Source organism: Dermacentor albipictus, chromosome 4 (assembly GCF_038994185.2).
Source record: "Dermacentor albipictus isolate Rhodes 1998 colony chromosome 4, USDA_Dalb.pri_finalv2, whole genome shotgun sequence".
Taxonomy (NCBI): domain Eukaryota; kingdom Metazoa; phylum Arthropoda; class Arachnida; order Ixodida; family Ixodidae; genus Dermacentor; species Dermacentor albipictus.
The window spans coordinates 120,417,861-120,431,464 of NC_091824.1; the positions used below are offsets into that span (position 1 = coordinate 120,417,861).

General features: G+C 44.2%; 1 protein-coding gene across 2 annotated transcripts in view; it reads left to right on the forward strand.

The window, feature by feature from the left end:
- Positions 1 to 13,604, forward strand: part of LOC135916041 (carnitine O-palmitoyltransferase 1, liver isoform-like) — a 137,507-nt gene that overhangs the window by 114,091 nt on the left and 9,812 nt on the right. For both annotated transcript variants that reach the window (XM_065449248.1, XM_065449247.1), the window contains 4 exons: positions 4,443 to 4,576; positions 7,173 to 7,372; positions 9,355 to 9,508; positions 11,903 to 11,974. In XM_065449248.1, the coding sequence (XP_065305320.1) occupies positions 4,443 to 4,576; positions 7,173 to 7,372; positions 9,355 to 9,508; positions 11,903 to 11,974 (560 nt within the window). The remainder of the gene's footprint in view (positions 1 to 4,442; positions 4,577 to 7,172; positions 7,373 to 9,354; positions 9,509 to 11,902; positions 11,975 to 13,604) is intronic.

The window sequence follows — 13,604 nt, forward strand, 5'->3', positions numbered from 1 at the left end:
TTGAGCTGTGTGGTATCGGCATGCGGCGTGGCATTATCGTAAAGGCACTAAACAGATGATGCCATTATAGTGCCACTTTCAAACAAAAAGTAGTGCTAGCCACAGAGGCATCGTCAAACGCTCAAGCCAGGTGGGACACCGGCATCGATGAGAAAAACGTCCATGGTCGGAGGGGGCAACGGGAGACTATTTTTGCCTGTGCTGCAGCAAGGTGATTGACAGCGATAAGGAAGATAAGTGCGCGATTGCAGAGAGGAGCTGTTTACTGAGATCGCATAGTGTTTTGACGCCATGCCACACTGTCTGCGCATGCATGGGCGCATGGACGCGAGCTTGCGTGCATCTGCAGCTGGACAAGGCTAGCAGCGATTACAATGTAGAGTGAGCTCGGCATGTCCATATTAAATAAATGCTGTTTTCATTTTGTGAACGATGTCCTCACTTTTTTGCTCGGCTTATATTCGAGGTAAGTTTTTAAATTTTTTCTGGCTTTGGATATTCGGGGTCGGCTTGGAATCGGGGCCAGCCTAGATTCAGGTAAATATGGTGCATGCACGCATGCACGTACACAGTGAACTCTCATTAAGACGAACTCAGTTAAGCTGAAATCTCACATTTAACGAAAACGTGAGAATGTTTGTTTGGTTTTGCATAAACTCAGTGTAGGAAAAATCCGTTTAAGATGGAACATTCAGAGTGACCACCACCGCTACCGATCCTGAAGGCTAGGGTGCCTCGATGCGCATGCATTGAAGCACCCTACTGGAGGCCTCTGGCACACATCGCCCATGGACAGACGCGAAAACATTACGAGGAAAGAAAAAGAGACAGTGACGTTTCACTTCGTGAATGCGGGTGATGCGCAAGCGCATGGGTGCTGTAGCGCATACGAAGCTATCGGCCCTCGGTACGCCTAGACTGTCCGCATCGCAGATCCTATTCAAGACAGCTCACGAAGCTGCCTCATATGCAGCAGCCGCCAGAGTAGAACGCCCCTTTGTAAACGTTCGCCTAATAAATAAATTAACAAGCATGGCGTCAGTGCGCACAGGCAAACATCAACACATCACACATGATAGTGGATGCTTGCTGTCAAGATCCTGGCATGAGGAATCGCAGCAGTAGCGAGTGCAGTGACCTTCTCGCTGTCTATCACTTTAACGCAAACGGAGCAGAGAGAACACCACGCAGGCAAAGCTATGAGCCATCGGTTCACCAAGACTGTGTCCCCAAAGCAGATTGTGTTCAAGCTTAAGCCAAAGCGGCCGAAGTACTACACCCCCTCCCTCCCCTCCCCGGTGCCATGGTGTGACCGAAGACTGTGCAACAGAAGATGGTGCGCTCTCCCCCACCTTTCCTCTTTTGCGCATGTGAGATTGAGCCGCCATTGTCAGCTTACCGTCGCACGCTTTCACTCGCACACATTGTACTGCGCACGAGGATGATGTTATCACAAGATGGACCCCGTACGTCCGTATCGCTAACGAAACTTGTAGCAACTGCCAGAGAAGGTCAACTCGACTACCTCCGCCTGCCTTCCTCCTCTGTGACGCTTCGCCTCGTTGCTCCTTCCTCACTTTGCTTGACGTCATCTAGACTTTTCTCTAGGTTGCGTTGCTTTGCCACATGCTCGGTGTGCTCCTGCATACTTTTGCTAGTTCGGAGACGGCACTGATAACCGGTGAGGTAGCACTTGCCTGCTTTAACTCCCTAGTGAACTTTTTACAGAAGCACAAAGGCACAGGATTTTTAAAGTCATTAGTTGAAATGACGTCGTTCGTGGCTGCTTGTTGATTGGCACAGAAGCGCTAAACGTCCATCACGGACTTGATGAAACCAAGCAAGAGCACCACTTGAAAACAGTTTTCTATTAAGTTCACCTGAATAAATGCTTTTTGCCATTTATTCCCCGTTATAAGTGTACTTCATTTGCCGTTTTGAAGTAAGGGATTTGGATGATGGTGCATCGGTGCATGAATACCATCGGTGTACAGGGACCGGCTGTTACCTATATTGCTGAAGCAAGAAAAGACTTCTAAGGGGCTAGTTGGGACAAGAAATAGAGTGTTACTAAACGCGCTTACACGCAGGAACTGAGTATAGCTCTTGAGGCCATCAGTGCCATTTAACTGAGGTTTTAATGAGAAGATTTCATTAAACACGTTTGGTATAGCACTTCCGGAAAGTTTCTGCCCGTTATGACAAAACATCTGGAATAGCTGAAATTGAATTAGGCCTTAACAAAGCATTCAATTTGCGCCAGATTATATCACATTTTCGATTGTGTGCATACACACACACTGTGTGTGTCCTAATTTGAATTAGGCCACAAGGCCTAATTCAATTTCGTGTGTGTGTGTGTGTCACACACATGCACACACGCACATGCACGCACGCAGTCGAACCTTGATATATTGAACAGTGCAGTGATCTCGAAATAGTTCGATTTAGCCAGAATTCTATATATAAAATCATGTAAAAAAAGACGTGTCAAAATCTTCTGTAAATCAATCAATGAACCAAGGTTGTGAGCCAGGATCACTGTTCTGAGCGCGCATTATTTGTTTGTTCCACATGCAATTGGCCTAGGCTGCGGTCAACTGCCTCAGCTGTGTGCTAGCGGTCGATTGCTCCACACGCAATTAGCCTAGGCCGTGCCAATTCATCAGCTGCGCTAAGTCAGCGCTGCCTAGGCCAATCATGCATGGTGAAACTGAATGTGCGCTCCGTACAATGATACCCAATTGCGCCCCAGCCGTGGCGCAGTATATACTTACTTGAAGTTTCACACAAAGTATGTACTTGGCTGAAAGTGCTGCAGCAGCGTAGCCTGCTCCTTATTGGCAGCTGCGTGCTTAAACATGGAGTCCTCAACATAATCTAAACGATCGACAAGCGATAGGCCGGTGCCCTCTGTTGTGCTGCAGTAGAGGCGTAGAAGGGCCAAAGCACCTACAGCCCCAGTTGAAGTCGGGAGTGGGGCAACATCAGCGCTTGCGGGATGAACCTCAGCAGCATCTTCGTTTGGCCGCTACTTTTGCTGTGATCTTCACGTCTGTCAATCGAAGCAATTTGAAACACTGTCAACAACAAAGTATTAAGTAGCGTCTTCCAAGGCATCTGTGAGTGAGCCCAGTGAGTGCATGCTGTAGCGCGTCATTGTGGATGAAAACCGCCAGTCCTCGCAAGGCGCGGCAGGCGTAGAGCGTGGCACCGAGGAGTCGGAGATACAAATGCAATGCGTCGTTGACATTGTCAAATTAGCCAAGCTGCCACGTGCTTACGCCGTTACGTTCAAATGGTGCCCTTAGTGCGATCGATATGTGCAGCTATAGTTCGCAGCAGTCGGGAACGCCCATTGCGCCACCGCTATCTTCGAGGGTGTTGCGAAAGCTCACCAGCTATCAACAGAGCACACGTGGTCTGGGGTGGTGGAGTTTGATATATCCGTTTTACATCCGACCCCATTCGAAAGAAAAATTTAAAAATGCATGCGATTTTCTAGGTGCTATAGAAAATGTCCAATATACGCAATAATTCGATATATCCGTGTTGAATATATCAAGGTTTGACCGTATATATATTATGACGTAGTAGTGACGGTGAAGAAAGCAGCGAAAGTGGGAATGATGAAACTATCATTTTACTGGGTGAACTTGTGCGCTCAAGAACAGGCTACACTCAAAGAACGGTGACAGCGGCGAAAACAGTCGGCGATCGTCGAAATCTGATCTGCTAGTCAAGCGTGTCGGCTTTTATACATGAGCCATCGAAGGTTCGAGGGTAATCGCTGGTGCCCGCATGTCTTCCAGAAAGTTCTACACCATTCGCATCACACATGCAATCAGATTCAGCTAAATAAATGCTTTTTGTCATTGTGCCCCTATTCTAAGTCTACTTCATTTACTGTTTTGAAGTAAGGTATTTGGATGCACCCGGTCATTTGTCAATTATTCTTCTGATAAGACGAACAAATTTTCATGATCCCTTCAAGTTCTCTTTCAAGACACTCGTCTTGAAAGAACAGGCCATGTGGAAGATGGTGTGGGCATTTGGCAAGCAACGTGATGTGCAAACATGCAAATTTTCAGTGCTCTCTGACGCCATGTGAGGACAGGGTGCACCTGGCTAGTGTGGTGAGGTTACCACAGCTTAGGGACTCGGAGCCAAGGAAACGCAATGCACTTTAACTGTAGCCAATGCATTTGCCTGGAATTCCCTTGTACGTTAGCCTGGGAAGTCTCGTCCTGCTTTTGAATCACTCCAACATCCTTGTTGGTCCTGGGGCTGTTGTCATTAGGGCAGAATTAATTGAGATTCGAGTGTGTGAAGCTGTGCTTTCACTTCTTGACTAATCTCTGATGTCTTGTTAAACTAACGTGCTTGTAGGGGAAATGATGATGTGACAGGAGTTGTGTGGTTCTGCTTTTGGTTTTCCACAGCCAGTGAAGCTGAGGCATCTCTGGCTGCACTCACCACACTAGACAGGGCAACATGGGCAAAGATACGGCAGAAGCACTTCTCTCGTGGTATCAACAGAGAGAGCCTGAGTGCCATTGAAAAGGCCACCTTTTTTGTAAGTATTGCCTGCATTATTACGTAGTTAGCTTGAGAAGAATAAGAGAAGCTAAGGAGCTTGTATTCTTTTTCTTTTGTTAGTTACGACCGTGTGAAACCAGCAAACAAGACAGGAAAGGTATAAGAGAAAATAACTGTTCCTTTATAATTGAAATGTAAAAATAAGTAGAGGAGACATCTGTAGTTGAAAGGAGGCTCCACATTTGCCACCAGAGCCAGATCTAGTACACATACACAAATACGCAAGAAGCTTTGATGGTAGGACGGGAACTTAATGGCAGAGCAGTGCACTCGCGATGCAGAAGATGTGGGTTTGGCTCTGAACTGCAGCAAGTTGTCTTTTCATTCTCATTCATTTCGCTTTTCTGTATCATTTCTACATTTTAATAAAATAAGTATGGTTACCGTAAAAACCCGAATATAATGCAATAATTATTTTTAGGGCTACAAAAAGAAGAAACAAGTTTTATTTGCATAGAAATGTGTATCAAGAACACTTATAGTACTTTGATAATAGTATTCCTTCAATAAAGCCTCACTGCCTGCTCATTCACTGTCACTTTCCTTGAACGATGCGATGCCAGATGTGTCCACCCAGAGGCTTTTATCTGTGCTACACAGAGCATTTAATATTAGCCCACTAGTGCAGTGGCCTAATAAGAAGCCAGTGCGGCTCATAAGGCAGGCAATTCATTGATTATTGGCCTAGTCTTTACTGACCTTAAGCGCATTGCAATGTTGTTTCACTATAAATTAATGAGTGCAACAAAAGTGTGGTAAAAGATGCGAGTAAAACAGTCGAACCTTGCAATAACGAACTCGACAAGGAATCACTTTCGTGAGAATTTCATTGTTGCAAGATGAGACAGCACAGAAAGGTAATGCTTTGCAGAACGAAACTTTACTGTCAAAATTATGTTGGCCTACCGTGGCAATCTTTGCTCGAGCGTATAGAACCGCATTGCTGACAGTACAAAGGGCGCGGCATGCGTAGATCAGCAGTGGCAGCGCTGCTGTGGAGCGGTATTCTCAGTCAATTTCTTTAGGAAATACGATCACTTTTGCGAGATTTTGTGTAACTCTGCACTGGATGCAGAACAACAGTGCTCCACGCAAGCAGCCCCAACTCTACAGTGCACGCTGTCGCTTGTAGACACCGAACTGTCCGGTGCCAAGTGCGAAAGTGATCGTATCTTGTACTATACGCGAAAGCAATCGATGGAGATTACGGCCCCTTCGTGCAAATCTATGTCCGGTGCTGAATCCGCTCGTGATACCTGTCGAGTGGCACCGAAACCAGCGTTTTTGAAGCAAAGAATGTGTATTCCTGGACAATCGCTTATCACGGCCTTATGCGTGGCACTCCATGCTGCGGCCACCATCTCAAGTGCCGTAAACAATTCCACGTCATTGGTACGTGGAATTACCCTTTTTTTTTTTACTGCATTTTGCTTACCGAAGTGCACATTAAGCACTGCACTAGATGTGCAAAAACGGTTGCCACATGCCGGAAGTAACAGGCAGGCTGCTTCGAACGGGTGATCATGACACAAGATAGCAGCCATGACGTGTTTCCGGCACAAGCAATTGCTCCCGGCACTTTGTTGCTTTTGTAAACAAAAATGGCGGCGGCCACGCAAGCGTAATGTGGTGGTATTTTATGCAATTTTAGTGCAAAGAAATCACATTTGAGCTTATTTTGGTGCCTGCTAGCCTTGCGCTAGTAGGTAATATCTGGGGTTGCATTCCGGTGAACTTGATTGATGCGGGATTATAGCACAGCGACGTTTTGTTGTCTAGAGGTACGAAATGCATTGAATCACAAGGGCATTTGCCGGGGATACGAAAATATTTCGTTGTCCCGAGAATTTCGTTGTCGCGTGGTTTCATTATCGTGGGTTTTGACTGTGTGCGCACTGCATACCGGAAGTACTGGAAATGGGCTCGATGTAGCTTGCCTGCAAACAATAGAACGAATATGTGAGCAGCTGCTGGCAGGGATTGACGCTGATGACATGTAACCATGCACATAGCATTGTGATACTTGCAACATAGCTTGTGTCTATAATCCCCATCTCCGTATTATTTAGCTGCAGTAGCTCGACCCTCACTGCAAGATGCAGCGAGCATTGCCATATTATGCATAAGTAGGCTGCCAAGTCTTCTTTGGCAAGATATGGCATTCAAACACTCCTTTACCGTCCTCTCACACTCTACAAGCACAGATAGACCAAAGCCTATGCCATGTAGTTAAGAAAACGTTAGTGCAAATGTTAAGAATGCACCTTTCTTTTGTGTTGCCTGAGAGGTATACCATTTTCTTTTTTTTTTCACCATTCCAAGTAGTGAAACCTTTTTCTTACCTTGTGTTCTTTTTATCCCCAGAAGTTCATAAAACAACTATATTGCATTGCTTGCTACATGGTTCAATTTGTGGGTGAAACCAGTCAAGCTGCCATTATGCAGCTTTTATCTTGGCTTCCACACTATTTACCCCAATGTACTTATGTGGTAAATAAATTTCTTATGCCTTATAATCTTTGCCATGTGCCCCATGGAAGCTAAGTTAATGCTGCTGTCCGTGCTGTGTCCAGGTGAGCATGAATGACCTGGAACCAAGAGGCCTGACTGAAAGGGGGAAGCTACTGATCCACGGAGATGGCAGGAGCATCTGGTTTGACAAGTCGCTCAACGTCCAGGTGTTCAAGGATTGCACGTCCGGCATGAACTGCGAGCACAGCATGGCTGATGCACCCGCCATGGCTCACATGTGGGAGTCCACCGTTACGAGGGAGTGAGTAGTGTCTTTGACATCAAGAGAAGTGTTCAAATGTGGGCAAATTTAGCAGTTTGTACTACATACAGCTCCAAAGTACACCAGTTTAGAGCAATACAAAGTAAACAGGCAGTTAAGCCAGAAAAAGCATAAGAGAAATTGAAACATAGAAATATAAGGAAAAAGGAAATGAAAGTGGACGGAAAGCAATTTGTCGCTTGTGAAAGTCGTACCTGTATCTTCTGCACTATACGTGCAGTGCTTTACCATTAAGCTACTGTGGCGGCTGTCCTCCCATCTCCTTTATTTCTTGGGTATTTGGGTACTTATAGAAGATCAGCTTAATGAGTGTTAGCTAGGTTAAAAGAATGATTGACATCTGCCATCATGGTAATGGGTTACGCTGGCTAACACTCCCATGGCTAACCTTGTATCCTTACACAAATATCCAAGAAAAAAGGATAAGAGGACATTCAGCCTTTTGCTACCTGCATAAGCATTGTGCGTGCATACATCGGTGTTTACGTTGAGTGGATGTGTGAAAACTGTTAGGATATGCTGGTCTGAGCAGAGAAGACTTGACATGCTCAGCTAAAGCTCTCTTATACTCGGCATCCATGTTCACTACAGCATTAAAGAGTTTTAGCATGTCCGGTAGTCTGGTATACACAGAAATTGGGCGCATTGGTGCGTGAGGGGAGGCATAAATGTGGGATGATGATCATGATCATGATGTTTTTTGGCATGCCCTTTGAAATGGAGCGTGGACAAAACAGGGTAGTGGGATAAACTGACAGTGATTAGCAGAACAATGTGGGAATCGCTGTGTATCACTGCAGTGGCAGAAATTGGAGTATAGAGGTGATGGTGCAGGAGGAAGGAAAAGCTTTAAAGGCACTGCAGGGTCCACATTTGATTGCTGATAACTCTGCTCATATGAGGTGCATTCAAATGCTTTTATATTGGATAACATTATTGAGATCATGCTCTTATAATGCCAGACATATTCCACACATATCCTAAATGATGTTGTGGGGCTCCTTAATTAAATTCAAGATTGATGGTGTGCCTAGTGTATACAATAGGGGTGTGCGAATGTTCAAGACTTTCGAAGAACGAATCGAATAATCACTATATTCATCAACGTGAATATTTTTCAAATACTTTTCAAATATTTCAAAATGTCAACTGTGCCCGATTAAACATAAAATTGGAGCAAAAATACAGTAAATTTTCACCGCCGGGCCCACAGTATAGGCTTAAATAAGCATGAGAACTGGCATAGTGGGCAGGCTATGTTGCTTAGGTAGCCATACTTTACATGCTAAGCGATCATTCACGCTCTCTGAGGAGTCCTGTGCATGCGAAGGAACAACTTGTTTGCTCCTAATGCTCCATTTGCATTTTTAATAAACAAGGCTTCATAACATACCATGTAATGACAGAAACTTGCAAACTTTCAGAATACTAGGATGTAAACATTGTTCTATATTAGTTGGGATAACGGCTGTTCATTATTTGAAAACTATTCAAAATCTATTCAATATTCGATTCGCTCCTGGCATTATTTGATTCGTATTCGATTTGGTCTCAAAAATCACTACTTGCACACCCCTGATAGGTGAGCTAGCATGTGTAGTGGGACTTGTCACTTTCAGTGTGCATGTTGAGCATGTTTAGTGCTCGCAGAGCTGCAAACAGAGTTATTATTTGGTGTCATATTTGGTTGTTATTTGAACAGAGTTATGCCAACAGAGTTAGTATCAGCTCCTAGCACTCTTGCTATCTCCATCACACTTCCATTCCTTCTCCTCCTTCCCCGCACTGCTGACCGTTGTTCAGGCGCCAGCCATGCTAGACACTTACGGTGCAGCAAGCAGGCTTTCCTTTTCTCTTTCAACCGATCTTTTTCTCACTCTCTCTCTTCCGCCCTCCCTGAAGTTCTGAACAGTTGCGCGGATCTCTATTGTGCCAATGCCACTGTCTGTGTTCCTGTCCAGGGTGCTTGAGAAGCTGTATGATGAATCTGGCCGGTGCATGCCGCCAGGCAAGAAGTGCAAGCAGTATGCCATCCTGCGGCCCCAGCGTCTCGTGTGGAACATTTCGCCTGACCTGGAGAAAGATATCACTGAGGCACTGGCCAAAGCAAGGAAGGTATGACAGCAGCGTTTCTTTTTCTTTGTTACTAGGAAGGAGCATGCATTCCTGTGTGGTTGGACTTGCTATACAATTGACTTACATTGCTTCAAATTTCTTGGAACTAGAGATTGTAGTTTAACACACCAGAAGCTTGAACTCCAGACAGTGGGGGAGTTTCCTGCTCACAATTCTCTGCATTTGCCATCTTTAAGGGACACTCAAGAGAAATGCAACTAAAGTATAATGTCGCTAGAGTGTGGCCCCAGCAAAGGGCTCATAGACACGTATGTTTTGAATTCCCCTTTGATATGTTGTCGTGCCTGCAACAACCTCGCATGATAAATTGTCACTTTGGCATATAACTATATAAGAAAATATCAATTGTGCTTAACACACTAGCTGCGCCCTTCTGACCACCACTAGTGTGTGCTTTTCATGCACCACGGCCATGGTCGTGTCGTCTTGGTGAAAATTTTAGACAGCTTACAGCACACCGTCCGATATTTAGACTGTGTGCATGACTGTGTGCCAATTTGGCCACAAAATCTTGCAAAAATGGTGATATTGTAATTTTAATACGTGGCTGGCACGACATCGGCCACATCACTGGCACATCCTCAAAACTGAAACTAGCAAAGCCTGGTCATTCCTGTAGTCACCGACTGCACCCGAACGGCAGGGCAAGCCAAGCCAATCCACTTCGTGATAAAAGGCTGCACGTGACTGCATCGGCTGCGTTTGCCACTCGTCGTGCGAGTTCCGTGCTTCTAGTGTTTGTTCATTTACGTCTTAAATAGTAACATGTTCGCAGAAACTTCTTCAATCAATTTTAAGGATCACCAGCTTCGGAGGTCCACGATGTATGCACCGATGAGGCCTATATTAAGTGAAGGTACTGTCGGGCATTGACTATTGTGAAAAAGCCTGCGATCATTCAGCTATTGCAGCTCAGTTGACTTCTGTTATGTTGCTAGGGGATGAAGCTTTTGTCAATGAATTGACTGTACTTTCGTCTACCTGTAGCGACAGTATGACAGAGGTCAGAATTCAGACCGCAGGTTGTAGGATTGTGTATGCAAGTAGGTATTGCTGCGTGCACATCTCAGGCAAGCATATGTGCACGCAGAAACACGATGACAATCTTTCAAGTATACCACTTTCAGTTTCGTAGAACCGGACACTTCAACGGGTGAGAGCAATCCTGGCACTGTGGTTAGATAGCGTGCTTGTCACTGTGCAAGGAATGCTGTCAATTCATCGACGCCTATGCACCTGGTGCTAGTCACACGAAACCTTGCAAAAAAGAAGGAATTCCCAAAAGTAATCATCTGAGAATGCAGCATTGTAGGCAACTTGTGTAATAAAACTCATTCCTTGCCGAATCTAATACTTCGGACATTTAGGCAGTCCTCACGAAAAGCCATCACTAGGTGCTGTAAGAAGGCGTCGCTCGCTTGTGGGGACCTCTGGGATCAGTGTGTGCGAGTCGAATGTTTCGTCACTGGGTAATGGGAACGATAATGTTCCTTCTTGCATTTGCTCTACACCATAGTCAGTGTTCACTTCGCATCAGGTATTGAGAGAGATATTGTGTGGTATCCGCAGTAGCGAAGAAAAAGAAAGCACAAGTTGTGCAGAAGTTGTTTGTGTGTTTTGATAACATCTAAAGTGCAACCAATGAAATGCTAGAAAATAAAAGTATGAAATCTTTTATTCACCTTCCAGAAATCTTTGCTTTTACTCATCCAAAAGCATTACACACCACTACATCATGCTTTAATCATCGAAACATAATTAAAGTCTTAAGCATGCCATCTTCATAGTATTGGTAATTCGTCTGATGCATTTCAGTGATTTCTAAAGCTGCACGATTAATTCAGTGAGTTCCGAAAGCTATTTGGTTACTTAGAAAATCAACTTTGATTGTTTATGCATTATTTCTTCGTGAAAAATTATTTGTTATATCAAGCAAAGGGGATTTAGGTCAGTCAGTGCACCATATGAAGTATAGTGTTGGATTTCTAACATAAAGGTAGGCATTAGACTTGGGCTGCAGGCTGCATGACTTTGTGCTCGTGGCTAACGGGGCAGCCCACTTTATAAATGTCTCCTACAAAACAGTTGGCTATCTTGCACTGCTTGGGTGCATGACTGTTGGGCCTAGTATATAAGCAAAAAAAAAAAAAAGTTATACATTCTGTATTGTTTTAAATGAGGTAGGGGCACACTTTTAAGCAGCAAGTTACAGGCAAAAGGAAATGAAGTTATGTCATAGTTGCGTAACGATAGTTACTGCTCTTGCAAAACCAAATAACTGTGCTAAATTCAGTGCTGCACTACAGATGTATTAACACGTCAGGATGCAGATTGAAGTACTTGAATATGGTACTTTCTTTTTTTCTTTTTCAGGCAAATGATGACCTGGATCTGTTCGTGAGAGACCATGACAACTGGGGTAAAGGAATCATCAAGAAATGCAGGGTGAGGGAGTGCGCCATTATTGAAGTCCCGGCAATTACCCTGAAAATATAGCGGAACCCTGTTGATACTTCCCTTGCTCATATTGCTTCCCAGTTTATATGCTCACTCACAATTTGAATGGTACGATTTCTTCAATGCTGAAGTGGCGCAATTTCCACGAGGACTTGCCCGCTTTTTCTCAAACACCCCTCGAGTCGAAGTTGTTCCGTAACTCAACTAAGTGCAACACAGTGCTGCTTTTTGGCTGAAAGAGACACTTTGATTTAATAACAGCCCTGTGTGGTTTCTACAAAGATGAGTTGTTTAAACAACACACCTTCACTCTAGTGCATGTGAGCAGATACCGACACCACCTGGTTGCGACGTTATTGCTCAGGAGGTTTATTAAAGGGGCACTAAAAAGAAGCACTAAATCAGTGTAGACTGATGCAGTATGCTTTCAGAAACATATTTTTGTCAACTTCGTGGTGATAGGTTGATTATTAGAGGAGCTAGTGAAGGTCAAAGAGTAATGTTTTCAATTTCACAGCAATACCCCAGCCCCGGTATGTCATCGCGACTTCACGAATTTCAAAGTTATATTATGTTTTGGTTGGTGTGGTTCGGTAAAGGTTTTGTAACTTGCCAAGTTCCATCTTTGGTTCCTTTAATATAATTAACCGTGTGATGGCAGACATCGTCAAATTGTTGCGGTGAGTTGGTGCAGGAACTTCAAAGAACATCAAGCCACCCATCTTTTGTTTTTTGTGTCTTTTCTGGCTCTTAGATTACATTGATGATTGATTACTTAGTGATGAACACGGCATGTCCTTGCAGTCAGCACTTCCATGCTGATAGAGCAAATGCAGAAAACGGGAAGAGCAAGAAAACAGATGGTACACTAACCTAAGCACACGTACTACAGCACATGGAGAAAGCTACGGTAGTGAGGCTTGAAGTGCATGCGAGGCGGCCATATTAAAATGCCGATGGTGATATGGTAATGCAGATTTAGGGTTGTATTCTGTTCTAACGTGCAGGCTATTTTTTTACCTGTTTTATCGGGAAAAAGTGCACGTTAGATTCGAGTGAATAGAGTACTTCTATTATGTCATAGAGAGATAAACAAAATGCTAATAGAAGGGTTAGTCTAGCTTTACAGGTTTTGAATGTTAGTCCAGATTCTATTTCGTTTTTTTTTTAGTCCAGCAAAAAGCGCTGCATATTTTGTTCACAACCAGGCTGCAGCAGACAGTGGTGTGAGAAGGGACTTACTTTAAGAACGCCTTCCTTGGACCTGTATTTTTCTTTTCTTAGTTTTTTTTTTGGGGGGGGGGGGTGTCTGAAGGTCTTGCTGTCTTTATAATGTCGTGGCTATAAGTGTGCATATAGATAAGGTTCACAGAGCGACATTTGGTTGTACATTTGTTGGCTGATTGCAACAAGGTTGAGAGGTGAGGTAGTTGGTTAAAATTTGAAGCACTACTAGAGAGCATGACACAAAGTACTGGCTAAGAGACAATTATTTGCTCCCTGTACATCTTGGTGCTTTTTGTCAATAAATTGGAAGCTCCTGGTATAATTTGCTTTGGTTAATCATGATTTGCTAACTATTTAGCAAGTTATGACTATTTACAATGCAGTGATTAAG